The sequence below is a fragment of the Barbus barbus genome (genome assembly GCF_936440315.1).
Source record: "Barbus barbus genome assembly, chromosome: 16".
NCBI lineage: Eukaryota > Metazoa > Chordata > Actinopteri > Cypriniformes > Cyprinidae > Barbus > Barbus barbus.
In genome coordinates, this window is record NC_136744.1 from 2,772,246 (window position 1) to 2,795,638 (window position 23,393).

General features: G+C 41.3%; 1 protein-coding gene across 1 annotated transcript in view; it reads left to right on the top strand.

The window, feature by feature from the left end:
• LOC306882067 (uncharacterized protein) overlaps positions 1–23,393 on the top strand; it is a 133,996-nt gene that overhangs the window by 62,066 nt on the left and 48,537 nt on the right. Inside the window, exons 10-16 of the mRNA XM_079436513.1 lie at positions 4,610–4,663; positions 4,765–4,818; positions 5,113–5,166; positions 8,665–8,718; positions 9,498–9,551; positions 9,643–9,696; positions 10,517–10,570. Coding sequence (XP_079292639.1) covers positions 4,610–4,663; positions 4,765–4,818; positions 5,113–5,166; positions 8,665–8,718; positions 9,498–9,551; positions 9,643–9,696; positions 10,517–10,570 — 378 coding nt within the window. The remainder of the gene's footprint in view (positions 1–4,609; positions 4,664–4,764; positions 4,819–5,112; positions 5,167–8,664; positions 8,719–9,497; positions 9,552–9,642; positions 9,697–10,516; positions 10,571–23,393) is intronic.

The window sequence follows — 23,393 nt, forward strand, 5'->3', positions numbered from 1 at the left end:
GTTGTGAGTAAGTGCTAAGTATGATGTAAGAGGGAACATGAGACTGAATCAAACATCTAAAAAGTAAGCAAAACAACAGAGAGATACATTGTTGTTTGGGAAACATACCTCACATCAGTTACTAAGTTAAGCTGACTCACTGGCATGTATGTTGGAAGTTTTCCAAGTTTTCCTTTTGTCAAACTTTGGTTCTTTTAAAACATGTTGGTAAGCAAACATTTGGTAACACCCTACCGACAATAAACCTGTCCCATACAATGGCGGTGGAAGGGTAATGTTATTCAAGCTGCGAAAGGCACCATTAACATACTATAAAAGTAGTTCAAATAATCTTATGTATATACAGGGTTAGCGCAAGGTCCTTAAAGACCTTGAAATGATTGAATTTAGCTTTTACAAATGTAAGGTCTGATACACCTGGAAAAGCAACTTCAGTTGAAGGTGCCATAGAAAGGAAAACTCTATTTACCTTGGCATAGTTTTAAAATTACAGTTCTGTACATGGAAATGACACACCTTGAGCCTCACCATTGTTTCCTCCTCCTTATGTAAATCTCATGAATGCAAAAGACCACTGAAAAATAGGCGAATGAGAACATAACACCGACTGTGACGTTACAGTCAGGATCACTAATATGTGGGATGTGAAGTGGGGATGTGAAGTGCAGGAATGGGTTGGTGTCTGTATTCAGAAAGGCACGGAAAACAAATAACGAGTTCTAATAAAATAACGCGAGCCACTAAAGGGACATGGTTAGCTTCTTGCTTGCAATAGCCTGTTACATTACAGAACATAAGATTTCACTTACCACATAAACAGAGTAAGGAGAGATGACTGGGGATGATGGCGAATGATTTACAGATCCTGAGCACCACTGACAAGCATCTGATCTTGTAAAATGTGTGGTAAGTACTGCCGCTGTAGTTTAGACAGAGCACGTGCGATCACAAATCTTGAAAGTGAAAGTATAAGCGATCATGCATTTCGAAAGCAGTTTTAATGCCCAGCTTATTAATAGTGGCTCCCTGATGCCTGTATTTTATATACAGTATAATTACCCAACAATATAACTTTGAGAGAAAGTATTGAAATGAGCTACTGAAATGAGCCGCACAGTGAAACAGCCAATCAGAGCAGAGCTCAACATTGTTATTCATGGGGTGGTGATGGCGCAGTGGATAAGACACATGCCTTTGGTGTGAGAGACCCAGGTTTGAATCCACTGTGAGACACCAATGTGTCCCTGAGCAAGACACTTAACCCCTAGTTGCTCCAGAGGCGTGCGGCCTCTGACATATATAGCAATTGTAAGTCGCTTTGGATAAAAGCGTCAGCTAAATGAATAAATGTAAATGTAATGGCCCTTCCAAATAAGGTAATAACTAGGGCCAGGACTCGATTAAAAAAAATAATCTAATTAATTAGAGGCTTTGTAATTAATTAATCGAAATTAATCGCATTTTAATCGCATATAAATATTTGACCTGAGAACAGTGAGAAGTAAGTTTTTTCATATGGATTTTTAAATTTCCCATCCACAGGGCCAACCAAAGCGGTCTCATCAGCTTCTTTGTCCATGTTCACTGTGGTTTGTTTTTGTCTGAACGCTAGTTGGTGCTGCAGTATAATCGGTCCGCCGAAACTCATCCAGTGAGAAACGTTCCGCGGTGCAAAAATAAGTGCGATTAAAATGCGTTAAAAATTTTTTTAATTAATTACACAAAAATGAACGCGTTATTTTTGTGTAATTAATTAATCTAAATTAACGCATTAAAGTCCCGGCCCTAGTAATAACAGACCATTTCATTCTATAGGGACAAATCCTAGGGTTTTAAATGGACATGTAAAACCGTTTCTGGAGAATTTTTGCCCTTACCTAAGCCACATACCTTCTTTGTAGATATCAGAGAACAATTTAAAATATTGTATCAATGCATTCTATGGCACCTTTAAAAAATAGTTTTACATTTAAAAGGAATATGTGAATGAATGTGGTTTGCACAGATGAGAAACAAATACATATTTTGAACAAAAGGTATTAAATAAGTCTCTAATGTTATTCTCAATATTACCCACTCAAACTGTGAATAGATTGCCCCGGCCCATCTAAGATGTATTTTAGGCTGTAGATCTCTTCAGGGTTCAAGCTCCAGTAAAAGACTAGGATGAGTTTGACTGTATTACTATGCAGTTACCTGTACAGGGTTCCTACACATTTTTCATTTCAAAATTCCATACTTTTCCAGACTCAAATTTCCAAACCTCTCGGTAGATTTTCAGACCATATTTAACATAAATTGTTCATAAAGCATTAGTTTCAGTTTTATATTTGGTATATAGTACAGTCATCTGTAAATGTATATATATATATATTATTTTTTTTCTCAGGGTTTTTCATTGATGTACTTAAAATAACACACAGTCCCTAAAATAATAAATAATAAATACATAAAAAATACAGACTTTTACATGCACACAATAAACTTTTTTGTGTCCTCAAGGAACTATTCACATGTGCATGGGAATGTTTTGCATGCTAACGCATTACAATTTATAGTTTTATATAACCTATTTAATTTGTGCATCACTGCCGTCTTACAATGAATAAAATGATAGCATGTATGCACATGAATTAACAGAGTGTCAGTCCTCTGTCGTGTGAGTCATGTGTTCCTGCCTCTTGTGTCCATATTTGGTATGTTTCCTTTCCTTGTCTGATGTGATTATTAGTTAACTCTTGTCCAGCCGTGTTCGTCTCATTATCTATGATTTACCTGTATATTTATAGTCCTGTCTGTTCAGTTTGATTGGGTCTGGTCTTTCCCCCCGGTGTTTCCTGTCTGTAAGCCTTGCCTTGTCCTGCCATGTCTTGCCCTGGCCGCGAGCCCGCCTATCGCGGGAGTTATCCGCTGCCGTCTGCGGCTCACCCAAGTCCGCCGTCCGTGGGGAAAGCCAACTTCACTGAGCCCGCCGTTCGCGGGAATCAAGACCGCCGGATTGCCACTGATTCAAGCCCGCCGGATCGTCGCTGACTCAAGCACGCTGGCCGCCACTGGTTCTTTGTTCCGGCCAGGAGTGCCGGTTTTGTTGTGTGTGCCCACAGGAACATTTTAATCATGTCATGTTGGTCGGTCTTGTCCACGGAGACTCGTCTGGGGCAGGCGGCTCTTCTTGTAGTGACTGCGGAGGCCATTTCCAGTCGCCCGCCCCCTTGTCATGGAAGTGGAGGCGGTTGCTGAGGGACCCTGTGAGGGCCCCTGACTCCTTGTCATGCCCAGGAGAAGCCTCAGCTTCCGAGCTAGCCCAGGAGGGCTTCCTGTTCCTATGGGCTGTCCTGTCCAGTCCTGTTCCTGTCCTGTCTTGTATTGTTCAGTGTGTCTTGCCCCGGAGGGCTCCTGATACCCCCTAACTTCCCCAGGGAAATTTTGGGTGGGGTAAAAGGGATCTGGCTGTAGGGGCCGGGCCGAGGGGTCCGAGGCCAAGGCCCCAAAGACCATCTGCCATGGCCTCCTGAGCTCCCAACTCCACCTTGGCCTCCGTCTGTCTGTTCCACTCTGGAGGTCCCCGTCCTCTGTTCCTCTCTGTGTCTGTCCAGAGGGGCCTCCAGAGCGCCCACCTCCCCTCCCCGATGGAACTGTTAAGGCTCGGGACGAGCCTTTTCGGGAGGGGGGAGTTATGTCAGTCCTCTGTCATGTGTGTCATGTGTTCCTGCCTCTTGTGTCCATATTTGGTTTGTTTCCTGTCCTTTTCTGATGTGATTATTAGTTAATTTTTGTCCAGCGGTGTTCGTCTCATTATCTGTGATTTACCTGTGTATTTATAGTCCTGTCTATTCAGTTTGATTGGGTCTGGTCTATCATTAAAGACTATTATTTGAGTTTACATCCTCGTCTGCGCGTTCCTGTTTCCTCCTCGTGTGTGCACCGTGACACAGAGATCTACCTGCTCAATTTTGCTTTTCATTACGGTAGTACCCCTAATATCAAGGCCTAATGTCCAATTTAACACATCTTCTGCTGCGGCAGAGAAACTATGACAGGAAATGGGCTGATGGCATAAAATTTGCCAAGTTCAAGGGTCTATAAAAGGGAAAGGGGGGAAAGGGAAGTGGTGTGTGGCCAAGTATGGTGACCCATACTCTGAATTTGTGCTCTGCATTTAACCCATCCAAGTGTACACACAGTAGTGAACATACACCCGGAGCAGTGGGCAGCCAATGCTGCTGCGCCCGTGGAGCAGTTGGGGGTTTGTTTGTAAAAAGTCATTTTTGAGGCTTACAGTAGCCTCAATAAAAGATAAATTTAAAAATATATTAAATTAAATTTATTTCAATAAAAGATAAAGTAGATAAATGCACATTTTGGGCTGAGAAGGATGTTTTGAGTCTGAAATTTGCCGTATAAGTTCACACTATATCAAACTCTTTTATCTCAAATGAATAAGGCAAATTAGATTTTTCATTATATCCCTGTGGAATTTGGGAAAAATTGTAACGTGGGAAAAGATTGAAAGCTGTGACCTTTTTGTGTTGTGTTCTTCCAGACTGACCTTGATATTCATTTGCATGACTGTGGGTCAGACTAATATAAGACTCTTTCTTTTTTGAAGGGTGTCCCAGGTTCTAGAGGAAGTCCCGGCTTTCAAGGCTCTCCCGGCATCCAGGTATGAATGCACGAGTCAGAAATGGACATACCCTTTAAAACCTCATGAGATACTTGATCATGTCACTTATTACTTATATTTTTCCCCCTCTGTTTGAGTAGGGGTCACGTGGAGCTGATGGGCATAAGGGGGACAAGGGAAGCCCAGGGGAAGCAGTAAGAAGCTATGATTTTATTCCTAAATCTTAATTATTGCAACATGTTCAGTCACCATATATTCACATATGCTCTGGTAAATATTTGGATGCAGAGTCAGTTTTCCTTAGATCCCTCACACATATTCCAAGGTTTTAAATTTGCTGGAGTCTTGTGACTGGTTTTGTTTAGATTTTGCTTAATATATTTAAGTTCAGATGGATATTATTTCTAATATTATTAGATTATTATATAACTTATTTAGCTGAATTTACTGAAATGATTTTTTTTCAGTGTATGTGTGTTTGTCTTTAGGGTGACAGCGGTATCCCAGGGTTACCTGGGCAACCTGGCAAACCAGGTGAAAAGGTCAGTTTTAAAAGTGTTAAAAGATGTTTAATACTATAGATGTAATAGTTTTTTTTGCCCATTGCTGTTTTATTGTTGACAGTAAATATCAGGTACAACCGACTATATGTAGGAACATCCTTATATATTTTTTTTCTGAAGTATTGTTCCAAGATGCCTGTGCTATTTTTTTTTTTTTATATTAAATTGGCGTTAATCACACACACATGGGATTTTGCTTTAATTTGGTGGAAATTCTTTGGGGAATCTTTTGGGGAATCCTGTGTAATGGATTTAAAATGTCTAAAATGAAGATGATGACAGTACTACACTTTTATTTCCAATTAAAGGATTATCAAATTAGTCAAAATATGGTGAAAATCTGTGGATGCTTATTCCACGTGGACCTGGCCACAATCTTCAGTGATGGTAGTCTACTTACAGTACATGTCTTACATCTTAAAGGTGCATTAAGCAATTTTTGCCAAACGATGCTGATATTTGAAAGCAAAACAAACACGCCCATAGCCCAATAGGACCTCGCCACCATTTTGATATCTCCGCCCCACACGTACGTACACAACCCTGGCATAACGACGATTGCAGAAACAAGCAAAGATGACACACAAGCATAATTAAACAAAAGCCAACACAGATAAGTTGTGTGAAACAATGCAAAATCAGCGTTACTCACCTATCAAAAAGAAACAATGCAACCTCTACGTCCGATTCGAGCCCTTCCCACTCCTTGAGTTCTCTCCACCGCTAGAAAGCTGCTTTGATATTTACGCGGGTCCTACCGCTTGCCTGATCATAACCCTTCTTTTTAATGTTTTGTTCCTCCGATATTTTGCTCTTTTTATCTTCCAGTTCTCTCTATCTATAACCTTAGTCGATCTACTAATATCCGTCCTGTACATTCAAATTGAGCGCTGTATCATTACAAGACATGCCCCTTACTGCTGATTGGCTGCAAGTGTGTTTTGGGACAAGGTCTGACACTGCGGTCAAAAGCGTTTTTTTCAAAAATTGCTTAGTTCACCTTTAATATCGTGTTAACAAGGGTCTTACATGTAACTTTTGCATTTCAAATAATAGTCCAATAGCTAACAATTGCTAACAACATATTAACAATCGATTGGCATTAATAATAGTTTCTTACTAAAGCATATACTTTTGTAAATAGTACCCACAGTCAAGAATAGCATCGCATTACTATTTTTTTAACAACTTGCACATGAATATGTTTAATTTGTCTGTCACAAAATGTGAATTAGTTCTACATAAGAATGATTAACTGATCCTTACCTTTTCATAGTGTGGTGGATGAGTTTGCATGTTTGCAAAAAGTAGCACGTTGCTAAGTCTATCAACAGTGCTCTACCGCAGAGCACTACCGTTGCTAAGTCTATCAACTATCTACCGCAGTGCTCTTGGACAAGCCTGGACCATTCTTCATTACTTAAGCCTAAAAACACACTATTGTTTAAAGGTTGTTCATCATTACGCAGGCTATTTATAAGCCAATATCATCAGTTCACGCCAAGTTTAACTGAAGAAGGCAAGGCTTTTTGATGACAGAGGCTTTTCAATTCACGATAAAATTTTCTCTTTAACAGATGCTATTTTAATTGCGAAACTGTAAAATACTTACATGTGTGATTAAATATGCTGTTTGCAATTTCAGTGATGTTTGCTTGCTTCTCTGAATTAAACCGCCACCATCATAACCCTCTATGCTTAAAAAAAACGCTCTCGAAAGACACCTCAGCCAACCCAATCACGATAAACCCGAGCGCACACTAGAGCCTTTCTGATTGGCTAAAACTGAAAGGGTTTCAGTGACGTTTCTAATTTCTCAGGTGGTTATTTAGAGGTTGCATGGCTGTGAGTTGATAGAGCTTTGTGCAATCATCAGAGATTCACAGTAATGTTACTCCACGCGAACTCTGCAAGTGGCTCAAACCTTTCGAACCATGCTCTCAGACAAAGGGTCATAAAACCCCCCAATATTTCCAGCCTCCCACTTGGAAATTCAGCCTTTCTCATTGGTCAAGCCCATCCTGAAAGGTGTGACTCTTCCCTGGTTTTAAAGGGCTCACACACAGGTCCGCCGTTCTCTTCTGCTAAATCTTCCGATTGCTGCCTGTATGGTTGGACTCATGGAGCTCCTGAGCCTGAGCCGGTGCGGGCGCGCCCGGCAGGCCCCAACATAAAGCCGTGTGCGGTCTCCCCAGCCTGGGGAGATGGCTCTTGACTACAAAGAGTCAGACTAATACCACTGGAGTTCATCTTCACTCAACCCTGGAATTCACCATCATGGAAATGCACTCTCTCAGACATTTCTCTCTCCCCACTCCCGGCAGTCTCTGCATCTTCATCTATGGATTACGGCCTGCAGTTCCACTGCAGCCCACAGGGCCAACAGGCCCCATTTTACACCCAGCCGTGTGCTTACTTAGGAGAGAGGACTCTTTCAACCCCAACAGAGTCAAGAACAACCTCGGAGTTTCAAGAGATTGCAACTTCGGCCATCGAATGGAACCATCCAGACCTTCTTCAGAAACTTCATGGGACTCTCGTTCTCGTTGCAAGTATCTAAATGCAAGTATCATTCCTTTCACCACACAGAGGTTTGTTGTAAGCTATCGTATACTGTGCTTTGAATTAGAGACTGATGGTCAACTCAGCCTCATTTCCCCTGTTTCTGTCCGGTTTCATTCATCCAGTCTCGCTTACCCTTCCCATGTACCATGTATGTGTGATGTGTGTGTGTGTGTATATGTGTTTGTGATTTAGCTAATAAAACTTTATGCACAATACATATGAGTATTTGTTTCTGATTCCCTGCTTGCAACAAAGTCAATTTAATGATTTCGATCTTGTTACAATCTTGGAGTAGTACTGTACCTTAAAAAAGGGTATTTCTCTTACCCTGGAAATTAAGATTTCTTTAAATTCATAAATAATCAATACTGAGCATTCACTAGACGACCTGGTCAATTGATTGTACTGTAAATTCGGCTTTATCAAGCTAATTCTATTAACTTATCCAAATATTATAATTAATTATAAAGAGTTAAGATTAAGTAATAATAATCCCCCCTTAAGCTAATTTGCAACACAACGTGCGCCAAACATCTCCCCAAATGTGCAATGAGAATCGTTTATAAACCTGTTGTCAACAATAAGAAGAGTTAAGGTTTCCCTGTGGATTCCAAACGAAGACAAAAAGTATTGTGTATTCTGTTTGTCAAAGTTAGTAGAGGGGAACTGACTTAAATCAAAGCTCTAGCTAGCAGCACTTGCTAGCAGATGCCACTTGCTTGATAGTGACATTCCTATTTTTTAAGTCATTTCCGATTTAAAGTCTCCAAATACTATTTGAAGCAACTGCTTAACTTTGTATTGCAGTTTAAATTGGAATAATTTAGTTCATTTTCATTATTTATCTATTATAACATATAAAATATTTTCAGTGAAATTAATGTTAATCATTACTCTGTGTTTTCTCTCTAGGGGTCTGCTGGCAATCAAGGAATGCAAGGACTGCCAGGCAAAGATGGACAAATGGTATGGATACTCTTAATTTTCTTAAAGGGTTAGTTCACCCAAAAATGAAAATTCTGTCAGTAATTACTCACCCTCATGTCAATCCAAACCTGTAAAACCTTTGTTCATCTTCGGAACACAAATTAAGATATTTTTGATGCATTCCTAGAGGATGCATCAAAAATGCATCCTCTAGGAATGCAAGGATAGGATAGTTAAAAGGATAGTTCAATTTTAGGTGAACTATCCTTTTAACTATAGGATAAATCTTCCCCTTTTTATTTCCAGCTCTCTCTGTTCTCAAAGACGGGTGTTTTGTTTGTTTTTATTCCTCTTGACATGCAAATTTAGTGTACTTCAAAATTTAGGCCTAGTCGTTCAGGATAAATGTAGTCACTGCTTCTCTTTGCCACCACCTGTCCAACAATGCCAGTATTGTAAACAGTGACTTTGGATCTGTACCCTGCCTCAGCGCGTCACTGGATGTGTTTTTATACCACTTCATATCTACAATCCCCTTGAGATAATAGTTAATGAACAGCTGGATGGAGTTATTTTTTTGTTTTTTGTTTTGTTTTTGGTGCATGATCTTGGTTACTGAATAATCCCTGTGCTGAAAAGTACTGATATAATGTTGGAATGATACATGATGTACTTTGTACTTAGGGAGATGCTGGTATGGATAAATAAAACAATAACTTTCACAAATCAAATCAGTTAATGGCTTGAACAGCAATGCAACCTTGTTTGTTTGTTATGTTCCAATACTCTATATTGCATTAACAGACTGTCTATTTTAGGGAGAAAAGGGGAGTAGAGGCCCTGCTGGTCCACCTGGATATCCAGGAGAGCCTGTATGTTTACCACTCAATAACTGTCCACTCACAAAAATTAAGTGGAGAAATGATTATGCTTTAATGCCATTTTGTGTGTGTGTTTATCAAGGGAGCACCTGGCAGGGATGGGAAAGATGGAATTCCTGGAGGAATTGGTCTAAAGGTCTGTACTGATACAGTTCTTCTCACTGTAATAGACTGAACATGTTTAATGGCTTCCTTGAACTGTGATCATGGACCATTGAGAATATTTGGCAAGCCCACTTTAAAGAGGCTACACAGGATTCCAAGATGCAGTATTATTTGACAGAATTGCATGAAAAAATATGCTAGTACAGAATCTCCTTATGGAAAGCCATAAAAGGGTTTGCACCATCGTTTCCTCTTTCATGCTGATCTACGCTGTCTTTTTTCCAGGCTTACAGATGGCTTTTATTAAACCAAGCTGTTCCTCAACATCTTGGTGGTTGCCTATATGATAAATCATGGAATATTTGATTAGTTTCAGATCTTTAAACATGCACTACTCTCTTAAAGTTCACCTTTATTTCTTCAAACCAGAGAACAGCAATGAATGGCAACTTACCACTGAGTCATTCCATGTTTAATAATCATATCATAGGATAAAAATAAAACACATGACACTGTTTAAGATGTATTGCAGCTTAATCATACTGCTTACTTTAAAAGACATCAAGAATGTCTTGCATTGCTGTATGTTCTCTAAGTCATGAGAAACCAAGAAACACACTGTTGCTGCTTTAATGTTATTGCCAGCAGATTCAGTGGCATGCCATCTTGTTTATTATAAAAGAAAAAGATTAGGATTTGAAGTGAAATGTTCTCAGAACTGTATGCATGCAAAATGCACTCATTGTTATTTACATGAAAAATTCCAACTAGTTTCAAACACTCCCATGCCCTGTTAAGATTAAGAGATGCGGTGCACTTTTATTCTGACTATATGATCTTTGTCTCTTCAGGGAGATCCAGGACAGCCTGGAATTCCAGGAGTGGATGGAAGAGAGGGACATCCTGTGAGTATATCTTAAAACAGACCATTGCCAGGTATTTTAGTGGGTGGACTGCATTGAAGAGCAAGCTGTTGAATAATACCAGATAGCATTTGAGCAGAGAAACTCATGAGGAATACTCCCTTTTTACATCCTCTAATACAACACTCCAGTTTGGCTGAATGATGATATGATTTGAAGTCGTATTGGTGGTTAAGTCTTTACACCTGGACTGGGGAGAAGAAAATTTGTGACTCAGCAATGCAGTTCAGCAGACTAGCGCTAAACTCATCTTTAGAGAAATTGGTCTAAGAGCCACAGATTTTTAGCTCTACTGGGAGAACACTTCAAGTTTTAATGAAAGCCAGATAACTAGAGCCATCTAGCTGGTTTTGGGATAAACAGTAAAAAAGGCCAAATCTATACAATGAATAGTCTCAAATTTTAGATGGTCTAGTTCGCTCTCAGCATTTGCTTTAGGACCCAGATTGGACATTTTACATTGATCATACAATAGTAACAGAAATGTCCTTACAATCAAACATCTGCTTTATATAGAATAATTATGCAATAGTTGTCAGCAGTAATTTCATTCTGATATCATTTGCTGATGTTGCTTAGCTTTGTACATAGTACATAGTGGCCTGAATTAAGATCAAAATATGAAGTGTATGTTAAAAAATATGAAGAGCATGTTATATTGAAAAGAAGAAAACTTTGGTTAAAGGGGTCATATGATGTGATTTCAAGTTTTCCTTTCTCTTTGGAGTGTTACAAGCTGATTTTGCATAGATAAGATCCCTGAAGTTGCAAAGACTATAGTCTCAAAACCAAAGAGATATTCTTTATCAAAGTTAAGACTCTGCCACACCCCCTAAAACGGCTCATTCAAACACGCCCCCACATGTCTACGTCACGATGTGGAAATATTTGCGTAACGCCGCCCAAATGTTCACGCAAAGAAAGAAGGCGTGGTTTCAGTGACCGCAGTAGTGTTGATGCAGCCGTGTCAGGGAGACGCTGTGTGTTTCCAGGCGAAAGCAAAAGCACTTTATTTGGCCTTCTGAAAGCAGATGCATTTAGGAATCATTAAGATGACTTACAACAGAACAGCACAACCCAGATGTTATCACAATGTATTTTATGGTCGACTGTTTCGTGAACCTAGAAGAGGAGGTAATTCTGACTTTGCTATGACAATCTGGCGCTTCTGAATCAGCGACTGTAAGTAAGTTTTGTTATTAGTTGAAGTAATTGCTATATTCGAATTTCGAATATTCGTCAAATATTTTTTTATTTAGGTACAAAATTGAAATTGAGTTTTTCAGCCATGTTGACAACCCTAGCCTGCGTGCGTGCACGCTCGTGTGTGTGTATGAGAGAGAGGGAGAGAGAGAAAGAGAGAGAGAGAGAGACGTCACAGCACATCAGCTGTCTTAATTGTGGCTTGTGTGCAAACACATACGAGCATCATCACTGTGTCTGTCATGCGACTCTGTTCCCTTCTCGAGTTTGAACTGATGGTAAAATTAAGGACATTTCCGATAAAGAGCTTGTGGTGTTCGGCCAATCACAATGCACTGTGCCAGTTGGCCAATCAGAGCAGACTACGCTTGTCGGAAGCAGGGACTTTGTAGAAAACGAAGCGTTTGAGAGAGGCGGGGCATAGAGGACCTACAATAATGTACAGTATTTGAAAAATAATGTGTTTTTTGAACATTAAAGCATGTCAACATATTCTGTTACACCAAATACACAAAATAATGATCTTTAAAAAAGCATCATATGACCCCTTTAAGTTATTTAACTGACAAAATTAAGTGTCAAAAAAGGCAAACTACAGCTAGATTATCATGGAATGTATGTTGTTGTTTTTTAAATCAGTTATTAGTATTTCCTTGGTTCTCCCTTGTTTTTTATTACAGCAGCCATTAGTGCATATGATGTGCTTAGTGCATATGATGTGCACAATTTCTTGAAAAGCGTTGACTTCTTCATTCATCAGCTTTGATTCAAGTTTAAAATGGTATTACGTAACTCTATCCCTGTGCACCTTCATTGTATGCGTGATGTGATTGAGATTGTTATTGTGATTTATAAAAAAATAGATGATTGTAAGCAGATCTTCCATACTCACCTTGCAGTGCGAGATAAAACCGGAGATTCTAGACGACTACTGACAGCTGACAGAACTCACTTGTCTTCTTTGGGCCAGTGCTTCTGCATGGTACCTGTCTGACGGTGCTTTGCAATAATTCTGTGGACATCTCGACCAGCAATATCCTAAGTAAACTGACCGTATTTAGCCTTTTTGATAATATCCTCCTTGGCTGCAGAAGACAGCTCCTTCCTCTTGGCCATTTTCACAAAGACCCACATGATAATGTTTAATAATATAGCTAACAGTTCCCACATTGACTGACTGAATTAAAGCTTTGGAATAATGAGTACAAGCTTTGTATGTCAGCTTTTGCATCATCACAAATGAAACAATTGAAATGTGGAGCATTTACATATAGTTTTACACTCCAAGCACAACTGTGCGATATGCTTACAAAATTGTATGCATTTTTAATATGTCTAAATAAAGGGCTACGATGTCAGTTTTCTAAAATACGGAGCAACCACAGACAGCCATTAATTTTGGCCACTACTGTACCTACAGTAGCTAGTGTGATTCTATTCTGATTAAGTTAAAAAGTTAAGTTAAATTAATTGATTTTCAGTTTATTTATTGCTATATTGGCATTACAGAAGTATAGAAATATTGCTAGCAATTTTACAGTAATTTCACTCGTAGCCATGAGGTATAACGGCACGCTGTGAATACCTACGGCCGAATCACAGCCATGCCGACAGCCATAAACATACATTAAACACTCACAGCATGTTAGCCGAGTTTAGTTTTCACCACTTGTTCTATTCTAGTCATTTTCAGTGAGGTGAGAACTTATGTCCTCAAAGAAATGGAAGGCACTTTTTTGCTACAAGTTTCCATGTTCTTTTACTGGTCCCTGCAGAGCAAACTCTACCAAACATCTGCTTCCGCTTATCATGTAAAATGCACCAAGGTGGCTTTGTTGGATCTGCTAAAATTGTAAAACATTCTTATTTTGCTGTTCATTCATTAACCATTCATAAACTGTTACTTTTATATTCAGCTTCTCAGGAGGCTACTTAAATGATTACTACCATTAGTCTATATACAGTATATATAGACTAATGGTGAATGGGCATAAAGCAGGCTAGTATCAATGAAAGATTCTCAGCACCAAGCTTGGTTGGCAGACTACCTTGGGGAACCAACAGACAGGGAGTAGAGCAGGACTGGAGGGAACACACAGCACAAACACAAAACAAGACAGCACTCAAAACCACACAACAACAACCCTCAGCAACACGAGAAACATGTAATAAAAGGGAAAAACAACAAGTAAATAAAGTAAACCAAAAAAAAAAAAAAAAAAGTAAAGGAAATATCTAAATTTAGACTAATGAAAAACTAAAGTATAAAATCAGTGTAGTTCAAGACTAGAAACAAGACTGATGAACAAGTAAAGATGATATACAAGTAAATATAAGCAAGATTGCTGAGGGACACCCCCCCCCCCCCCCAAAAAAAAAGAAGATAGAACATCAAGAGCAAAAACTGCAATAAGGATATACAATGACAGGGCAAGAACGGGGTATAGAGCAGCAAATCAGTAACTGTCTCTATGGCACAAGACAAACCCACAAACACAAGAGGAAAAACAGCACAATATAAAGGGAGGAAATTACACGAGGGCCAGATGAGCACAGTTAAGGAAACAAGGACAAGACGTGGGACGAGGACAAGAGGGCGTGACCAAGGGAAACACAGGAACACATGGTAGACACAAACAAAGACAAAGCAATGTGTTAAGACACAAGACAACCAAAGAAACATTAAACAAAGACAACACAGACAAGGCTGTCAAGGCAGAACCCTGACAGTACCCCCCTCCCAATGGATGCCTCCAGGCATCCAAACCAGTCCAGGGAGGTGGTAACACAACAGGGAACCAAGCGGGTATCAACTGGGCGGGCTTGAAGGGAGCATGCATAGCAGAGCCATAGCAGCCATGCAGCACAGGAGAGGGGGTGGGGCGGGTGGGAATAAATCCAGTGTTGTAGCCTGGCAGGGCAGAATGGAAGGCTGCTGGAGGGGTGGGAAAACCGCAAGTATTTGGTTGCATTGAATCTGCTTTTGTTTGAACTGATTTGCAGAAATTAAAAGGTGGACTGTGATAGGCAAGCATTTGTGTATTAGCACCACCCATTGCTGAAAGAAACCACCTCTCGCTTCTGCTTAGTAAAGGCTTTGTTTTACATGACAGACTAAAATAATGAGTAATTCCAAACACATTCAGTCATTTTACAGGAATAAACAAGTATTTAAGAATCTCTTGTTTCCTGTCTCTTTGCATGTGTGTGAGAGAAAGAAACAGAAAACATGCTCTCAGCTAAGCGACGGTGAGTCAAGCATATGAAGCGTGAGAGAACTCTGAAAATTCATTGATATCAGTGGGAATAGTGTACTGTCAAGACGGAGAGGGAAAGCACAAACAAATATTTACATTTAGAATGGATCTTTCCATGTCTCCGTAAATGAACTAACTCAGTCTTTCCTGTCTCAGTCAGTGTTCAAGTACAGTGATTCCCAACCCTGTTCCTGGAGCCCCACAATACTGCACATTTTTCATGTATCCTTTGTCTTAAGCCGGAGACACACTGCATGATTTCCAGTTGTCCCAGATGAAAGATTGGCATCGTGAAAGAATCGTGGTGATTTCTGTGATCGTGGCTCCTAATCAGTGGTCCTGTGTCATACAGTGAGAAAGGTACAAAGATGGCCCTTGTCATGGTCTTGCGACCAAAGATAGCCTACGATAATTTTATGACAGTATTAGAAATTCAGCATGATCATCGCACAGTGTGTTTGCTGCTACGATCCACGTTTACTGACGAGTCACTATATCTGTGCTAAACTGATTCTTAGTCACTTACTCAAGCACTGAACTCTAAAAATGCAGACAATGTTTAGTCTAGTCTATTTTTGACTACATTAATTATGTACTCATAGATGTCGAGGATTAAGCGACGCTAGCTTCACTTTTCTGAGGCTTTTTTGCAATGACTTTTAACCATGTGGTGTTAGTGTGATTTTAGTGGCAGTGTCTGATCGGATCTGTTGATTGACCATCAACCTGCAAGAGCTCTTAGGTCTGCCAATTTAAGGCTCTTAGTGGTTCCTAGAACAAGACTCAAGTCTAGGGGTGATCGAGCATTCGCCGTAGCTGCTCCGAGACTTTGGAATAGTCTTCCTACAGAAATCAGAACTGGACCTACACTACACATTTTAAATCCAGGTTAAAAACCGTTTTTATTTGAGCTGGCTTATTATTCGTAATTTGCATTTGCTCTGCCCTGTGTCTTTCAGTTTTATTTGTGACCTTGTCTTTGTTTTTAATTCTGTTTGTGGTTACTTACTCTGTACAGCACACTGGTCAACGGTAGTTGTGTTTAGTTGTGCTTTATAAATAAATTGAAATTGTATGAAGTCTGTTGCCTTCAAGTTCACAAAGATGTCCTAGCAGGGTAACCACATCATGATAACTGCTAGGGGTGTAAGAAAATATTGATACACGTGAGTATCGCGATATTGTGTTTGGCAATACTGTATCGATTCTCAAAAATGGAATATCGATATTTAAAAAAATAAATAAATTAAATCATACAAAATTCATGGCAGTTGTTTCATTTGGAGTTCATATAGCTAGAGAGCAGTCTTCGTCTCTGAACTTAAACAGTTACAGGAAATACTAGCTGTGGGGGATTGCCCCACTGAAAGCTGGTAATGGTGTTATTGACCGCAACAGAACTCTGGTTAGGGAGTTGGAGTCATCAGATAGAGTTTAACCATTTATTGTGCAAGAGGAACCATTCACACATAGTAGTGTACTTGAGGTAGTTTCTGGAAATTAAAATAACAGAAATAAATACTTATTGTACAAATAACTTTACAAATATAACAACTCGTAAAGTGCAGTAATATATGAAAGACGAACAAAGAAGTATCAGTCTCAAATATTAATAAGTTGCAAAACTGCACAGTGCAATGAATCATATGAAGAAATGAGAATGTATCATTAATAAAGTCACTAGTAGTAGTAATAGCGATTATTACAAGACATTATAACAGAAAACCCCAACACTCAGGCGTAAACATTTCTAGCGCGAACAGTGATGCTAGCGGGTTAACGCAGCTGTTTAACGATTGCAATCACGGTCAAAAAGATCGCTAAACATAGTCAGCATCATACAATCAACAGGATTACATCAGGATTACACACACAATCAACATCAACACTTTGTGTCATTATTAGCAACAAAGTAGTAAACTTACAGCTTCACAAACTTTCTCTTGCACATCAACATGGCATGAGTGATAGATAGTGTGACTGCTCTGTCACTGCTAGGCTACCGACAGCTACCTGGAGCGCATTCTTTATGGAGCGGACCTCATGTTCCCACATCCCTCCAAAATGTGGAGCACTGGGTGGGTTAAACTTGAAGTTGATTTGGTGGTCTACAAGACGGGTTTGGAGTTCTGGCTCCATACTAGAAAAGGCTTCCCGTAATTCTCGTTCTGCTCCACGGAAGTTGGTGCCACAATCCGAACGTATCTCTTTTGGTTGACCTCTTCTGGCTCTGAACCTGCGGAGTGCGAGAAGGAAGGCATCTGCATCCATTGTATTAAGGAGCTCGATATGAACTGCCCTTGTTGTGAGACATTTAAAGATAAGGCCCCAGCGCTTCTCATTACGCCTTCCTATTTTTACCAGGTATGGGACGAAGCAGTCAACACCTGTTGAGTAAAAGGGTGGACAAAGCAGTCGAAGGCGTTCTGGTGGTAAATCTGCCATTTGCGGGACCTTTGGCTGGGCTCTCCAATGCTGACAGGACAGACAGTTGAGCTGATGATGCTTGATGGCTTGACGTCCCCGAAGAATCCAATACTGTCTCCGCATCTCAGCAAAGATTCTCTCGGCTCCTGGATGTAATAGCCGCTCGTCAAATTCTTTGATAAGGAGCTTCGCAATTGTGTGTTTCGGGTACAGCACAATGGGGTGGATTTGGCCCGGCTCAGAGTCCGTCAGCTTCCTTAGTTGCCCCCCAACTTGTATCAGGTTAGTCATTGAGTCCCACTCGGGAGCGAGGTTGACTAGTCGACTGTCCCACTTGTCAAGTTGCCTCCACCAGATCTCGCCAGGTATTGAATTGGGTGATGTCAGGAAGACTAGGATCAGTTTCAATTGTCAATACTGGGTAGCAGGATAAGCTCTTCAGTTCTGGTACTGCCTCTGCCGGTGTAACTCCGGGTTTCTTAGGCCAGTTTTCTGGGCTCTGTCTCAAGAATGAAGGCCCTTGGTTCCATCGACTGGGCTCGGACAGACTTTGGAGGGTTTTGCCCCTTGTTATGTAGTCTGCTGAGTTATCCTGTGTATTAACATACCTCCATGATCTGTAGTCCGTTAGTTCCTGTATCTCAGAGACTCGTGTCCCAACGAATACCTTGTATCGGCAGGAGTCTGACTGAATCCACTCTAGAACAGTCATGGAGTCTGTCCACAGGATTGTTTGACCTATGGAGAGTGTCAGCTCATCCCTCACCACTTTGGCTAGTTGAGCCCCATCTAAGGCAGCACAAAGTTCCAGGCGAGGCATAGATTGCTGCCTCTTAGGAGCAACTCGTGATCTGGCCATTATAAAGGAGACGCAGATGTCACTATCCAGGTTGACTGCCAAATATTCCACAGCCCCGTATGCCATTTCAGAGGCATCACAGAACACATGAAGGGAACTGTGCTGAGCTGCTGCAGTCGTGGAGGTTGGTAAGTAACAGCGAGGAATTGATACCCTATTGAGATGGGTAAGTTTGCTCTCCCAGTTGGTCCAGGTAGTCTGAAGGTTTGGCGGTAGATCTGGGTCATCCCAGTCTCTCTTTTTAGCCCACAACTACTGGATGATAACTTTCGCCCTGGTAGTAAATGGTAGTAAATGGTAGTATGAATCCCAATGGATCATACTGTGATGCCAATACTTGGTAGGCAGCTCTCATGGTCAGTGCTGGGTGTTCATTGGGCCGATAATGATAACCAAGGGTATCAGCTGCACAGTTCCACCTGAGGCCTAATGTGGGCTCCATCGGGTCATCACGGCTTTGCATTAACCACTGCTCTGTGGCCGAGGGCCGGGCTTCGGATGGAAGATGAGCTACCACTGCCGGATGACTGCTGGCCCACTGTCTGAGGTCGAACCCTCCTTCTTCTAACATTCTGCATAACTGATCTACTGTTTGCTTGGCTGCAGAGACTGTAGGGAAGCTGGTCAGACAGTTATCCATGTAGAAGCTTTGATGCACTGATCTGTTGCAAACCTGCATATTTGGCCTCAGAATTGTGAGCATGGTGCTGCAGGGCAAAGATGGCACAGCATGGGCTGCTTGTTGTACCAAATGGCAGAACCTGCCACTCATATATGTCTGGAGGGTTTTCACTCTGCAGTGTTCTCCAAATGAAATGGAGAAAGGGTCTGTCTGTCGGCAGTAGATAAACCTGATGAAACATGCCTTTATTGTCTGAACTCACTGCAACCGGATGGTGCCTGAATCTTACGAGTACTCCTAACAGCGATGGTCCAAGTGTGGGCCCTGGGAGGAGTTGATCATTCAAGGACAGGTATTGATGTCTAAAGGAACAGTCGAACACCAACCGTGATTTATTGTTATGGCTCACCAGGTGATGAGGCAAGTACCAGGCCTCTGCTGACTGTGTTGATTCCCTCTGGTCGAGTTTTACTACATAGCCTGCCTCTATAAGTTTGGCAATCTATCCTGAATAGATTGAGGCCTTCTCAGGGTCCTTCTGGAGTCTCCTTTCCGTACTTCTCAGATTTGCGAGGACAAACTGCATGGAGCCTTCAAGTTTAGGTGCACCTGGTTTCCACAGAAGAGGGGTGGCGTAACGTTGGACTCCGTCAACAGTGACCCGCTGAGTTTAGGACTCGAGCAGATGCATCGCCTCTTTGTCTTGCCTAGACCGGACAACCAGTTTCTCGTTGTGAAACGGCAGCACATCCAGCTGCCATAATCTTTCCATATTTCTGTAGAGAAGATCGTCTGGGTAGGCAGTGGAGATGAAGAAACACTGCTGCACTGGTGCATGTTCTGTACTGCTCATTTCTGCCCCCTGGAGTGCCCAGCCGAGAGCTGTACGAATGGCCACTGGTCCTCCTCTGGTGCCTTGACGAATAGGCTCTTTGGCTGAGATGAGATGCACTTGGTCTGAACCTATTAGCACCAGTGGACGTACCCTGTGAAACGGGTGTAGTGGGACCCCTCTTAAATGTGCATACTTCCTCTGAAGTGTTTGACCTGGATATGACTGTTCTACTAGATCAAGGCCAGAGGCTGTGAATGCTCCTAACACCTTATATCGTTTCTCTGGGTTATCTCTTGGAGAGATTTCAAAGGTGACTTTGAAGCCGCTGAGGTAAGTGGTGTCTGGTCGCACTGTGCGAAGGGCTAGAGTTTTGTTTTCACCACTTAGCTGAAGCTGCTGGACAGCAGTGGGCAGGATCATGGTACGCTGTGCTCCATCATCTAATATAGCATAAGTCTCCACCATCTTTGATTCATGGTGTAGCAGCACTGGTACTACTTTCAGAAGAACTCTGCCCGACAAATTGAAGGTAGAAGGTAGACACGGCTCTCAGTGGTAGCTGATGATGTGCTAGTGACATGACTTTGGGCCACACCATGAAGTACTTGGAGGTGAATACCTCCGCAGTCACTGCAGGGTTTCTTTAGATTGCAAGTCTCAGGTGCATGAGAACGAGTACATTTCCAGCAGCGCTTACCATCTGAAATCCACTTACAAAGATCAGCGACTGACTGCTCTTTGATACTGCTGCATCGAGTGATGTAGTGGTCTTTGCTACCACAGAAGAGGCAGTTGACTTTGGATGTGGTCTTCTTACGTGATACCTGGGGACTGCGGGAGGCTGTAGCCTCTGGCGGTGCTGCACCATGATACAAGGCTGTGCTCTGGCTTTTAGGTTTAGCTCCACCCTTCTCCTTAAAAGTGCTTGGAGATTTCTCATACTGATAGCGTTGCACTAACCTGCTGGACAGTCTCTGTTGCTGGGCTTTGAATTGAAGCCATCCCGCAAAGTCTTGTAGGTTGTATGGGTTGATGCTGGGGGAGCTTCCCTTGTAGCTGGAGATACTCTATGAAGCCATCTCTTAAGAACTTGGGCAGCTTACTAAGCAAGCAATCTACATGTGAGCAGCAGTTCAATTCCATGCCTCTGGGACCTTCTAATGACAACAGCATACTCACTAAGAGGTGGACACGGAGAGCGAAACTCTGGAAGTGGTGACCCATACTCGGAATTCGTGTTCTACATTTAACCCATCCAACGTGCACACACACAGCAGTAAACACACACACACCCGGAGCAGTGGGCAGCCATTTATGCTGCATGCGCCCGGGGAGCAGTTGGGGGTTCGGTACCTTGCTCAAGGGCACCTCAGTCGTGGTATTGAGGGTGGAGAGAGCGCTGGACATTCACTCCCCCAACCTACAATCCCTGCCGGCCCGAGACTCGAATCCGCAACCTTTGGATTACGAGTCCGACTCTCTAACCATTAGGCCACGACTTCCCCGAATAAAGTCACTAGTACTAGTAATAGTGATTATTACAAGGCATTATCACAGGAGGATTAAACTTGTAAACATTTCTAGCGCGAACAGTGATGCTAGCGGGTTAACGCGGCTGTTTAACGATTGCAATCACATCAACATGGCATGAGTGATAGTGTGACTGTGCTTTGACTGCGCCACTGACATGACGATGGCGTGACCAAGAACATCACGCGCTTAACTTATGCTTAAAGGGAAAGAATTCACAACACTAGCAGCATATTAACGGATAATATGTCAGTCATTACTGCAGAGTTAGTGGCTATTTTATTGGCCTTGGAGTGGGTGGAGGAAAATGGTCCAGGGAAAAGAGTAATTTGTTCAGACTCAACTGCAGCTTTATTGGCATTAAACGGAAGGAAAAGTGAAGCTAGGTCAGACTTAATAGTATAATTATTAGTAACATTGAATCGAGTAAACAGAATGGGTAATATAGTGGGATTTCTTTGGGTGCCGGCGCATATAGGTGTTCAGGGAAATGAAGAGGCAGATGAAATGGCAAGAAAGGCTGTAAATAGAAGTGAAGTAGAGTTGGAAGTTTTGTATGGTAGAGTTGAGTGTAAAAGTATTATCCAAGAAGGAACAGTAAAATTGTGGCAAAAGGAATGGAATGAAGGATATAAAGGCAGACATTATTATTCTATTCAACCAATAATAGGGCATTCTAGTACAATAAGGTAAGAAATAAAGGATAGTGTTGTTTTAACTAGACTAAGGTTGGGTCATTGTGTGTTGAATTTTGGGTTAGCAAGGATTGGAAAACATCCAGATGTAGATGTGGACTGGAAGAAACTGTGAGCCATGTAATAATGGAGTGTGTCATTCATCATGCAGCAAGACGTTGCATGTTTTCATAGTTATTTGAATGTGGAGTCAGGAATGCTTGTATAAAATCTATTCTAAGAATAAAGGACTTTAAGTCAGCGAAAGTTGTTATCAAGTTCTGCATATGACTGGACTTTACACAAGGATCTAAGTGTTAAGTGGAGTATCCAGATGACCTGAGGAGGACAGCAATACGCCGGTGTTGCGTTTAGTCTGCTGCAAATTCTACAAGAAGAAGAAGACTAGCAGCATAAGAGCACGCCACTAATTTTAGCGTTAATATAGTTCGCTGCCAGTAGTGGAGGACGAAAGAAAAGTTCCAGTTCCTGTTTCGGTGTATAAAGCTGAAGTGTGGCGTCATTTGGGCTTTTGTGGTAACGTCTGCCTTGGTTCCGCCGCTTGCCGCGTCCCGTGTGAAGAGCCTTCGCGTGGGGGGGCAGTAGGGTCTCCGCGCGGCTGCAGCTTTCTCTAGTGTTGGGGGCGTTTTGTGCAGTTGGGGCGGTGCTCGCGTCACGGTCTCGGCAATTGCACGCAGAACATAAATACAAACTGAAAAACCTGTGAAATCCAAGTTGAAAGTTTTTTTTACAATCGTTTTTTTTTTTTTATAGGAGTCCTGCAAGCACTGTATTTAAGCAGATGTAATATTTTGTTCAGATCAAAATGTTATGACATTGTATGTCACAATTGGAAACTTAAACTGTTAACCTTTAAAGCAGGGTCTAAAAATATATATATGGTCTTTTATAAAAATTTTATACATATACATTAAAAAAATGTTATACATATACATTTAACTAAAGAATCCTGCAAGCACTTGAATATTTCCCACTCGTAGGCCTACTGCACAAAAAGTGGCTCAATAACGTTGAATGTTACAGGGGGAGATAACAGTGTGTTCTGGTTAAACTATTTTTTTTTTTTTTTTTTTTTTTTGCTTAGCGACCTACAGCACTGATATAAAGAGAGAGAACAAACACTGGTTTTAAAAGTGTTGATGGGAAACTGATATTTATCAAATCATCCAGTTGGTCATTAGAACAGTAATTGTTTTAAATATTTGGGTAGTTGACACATAACACCTTTATGAACCAACAAGGTGGGCTATTTGCACTTAGTGTGAAGTGAAGACCCTGTCTCCAAGACGGCCATCGGGACAAGACCACAGGAACCAGATGAGTCCTTTGCACAATCTGATTCTGCTTTAGTCTAGATTTAAACTGCTGATTTTGTCT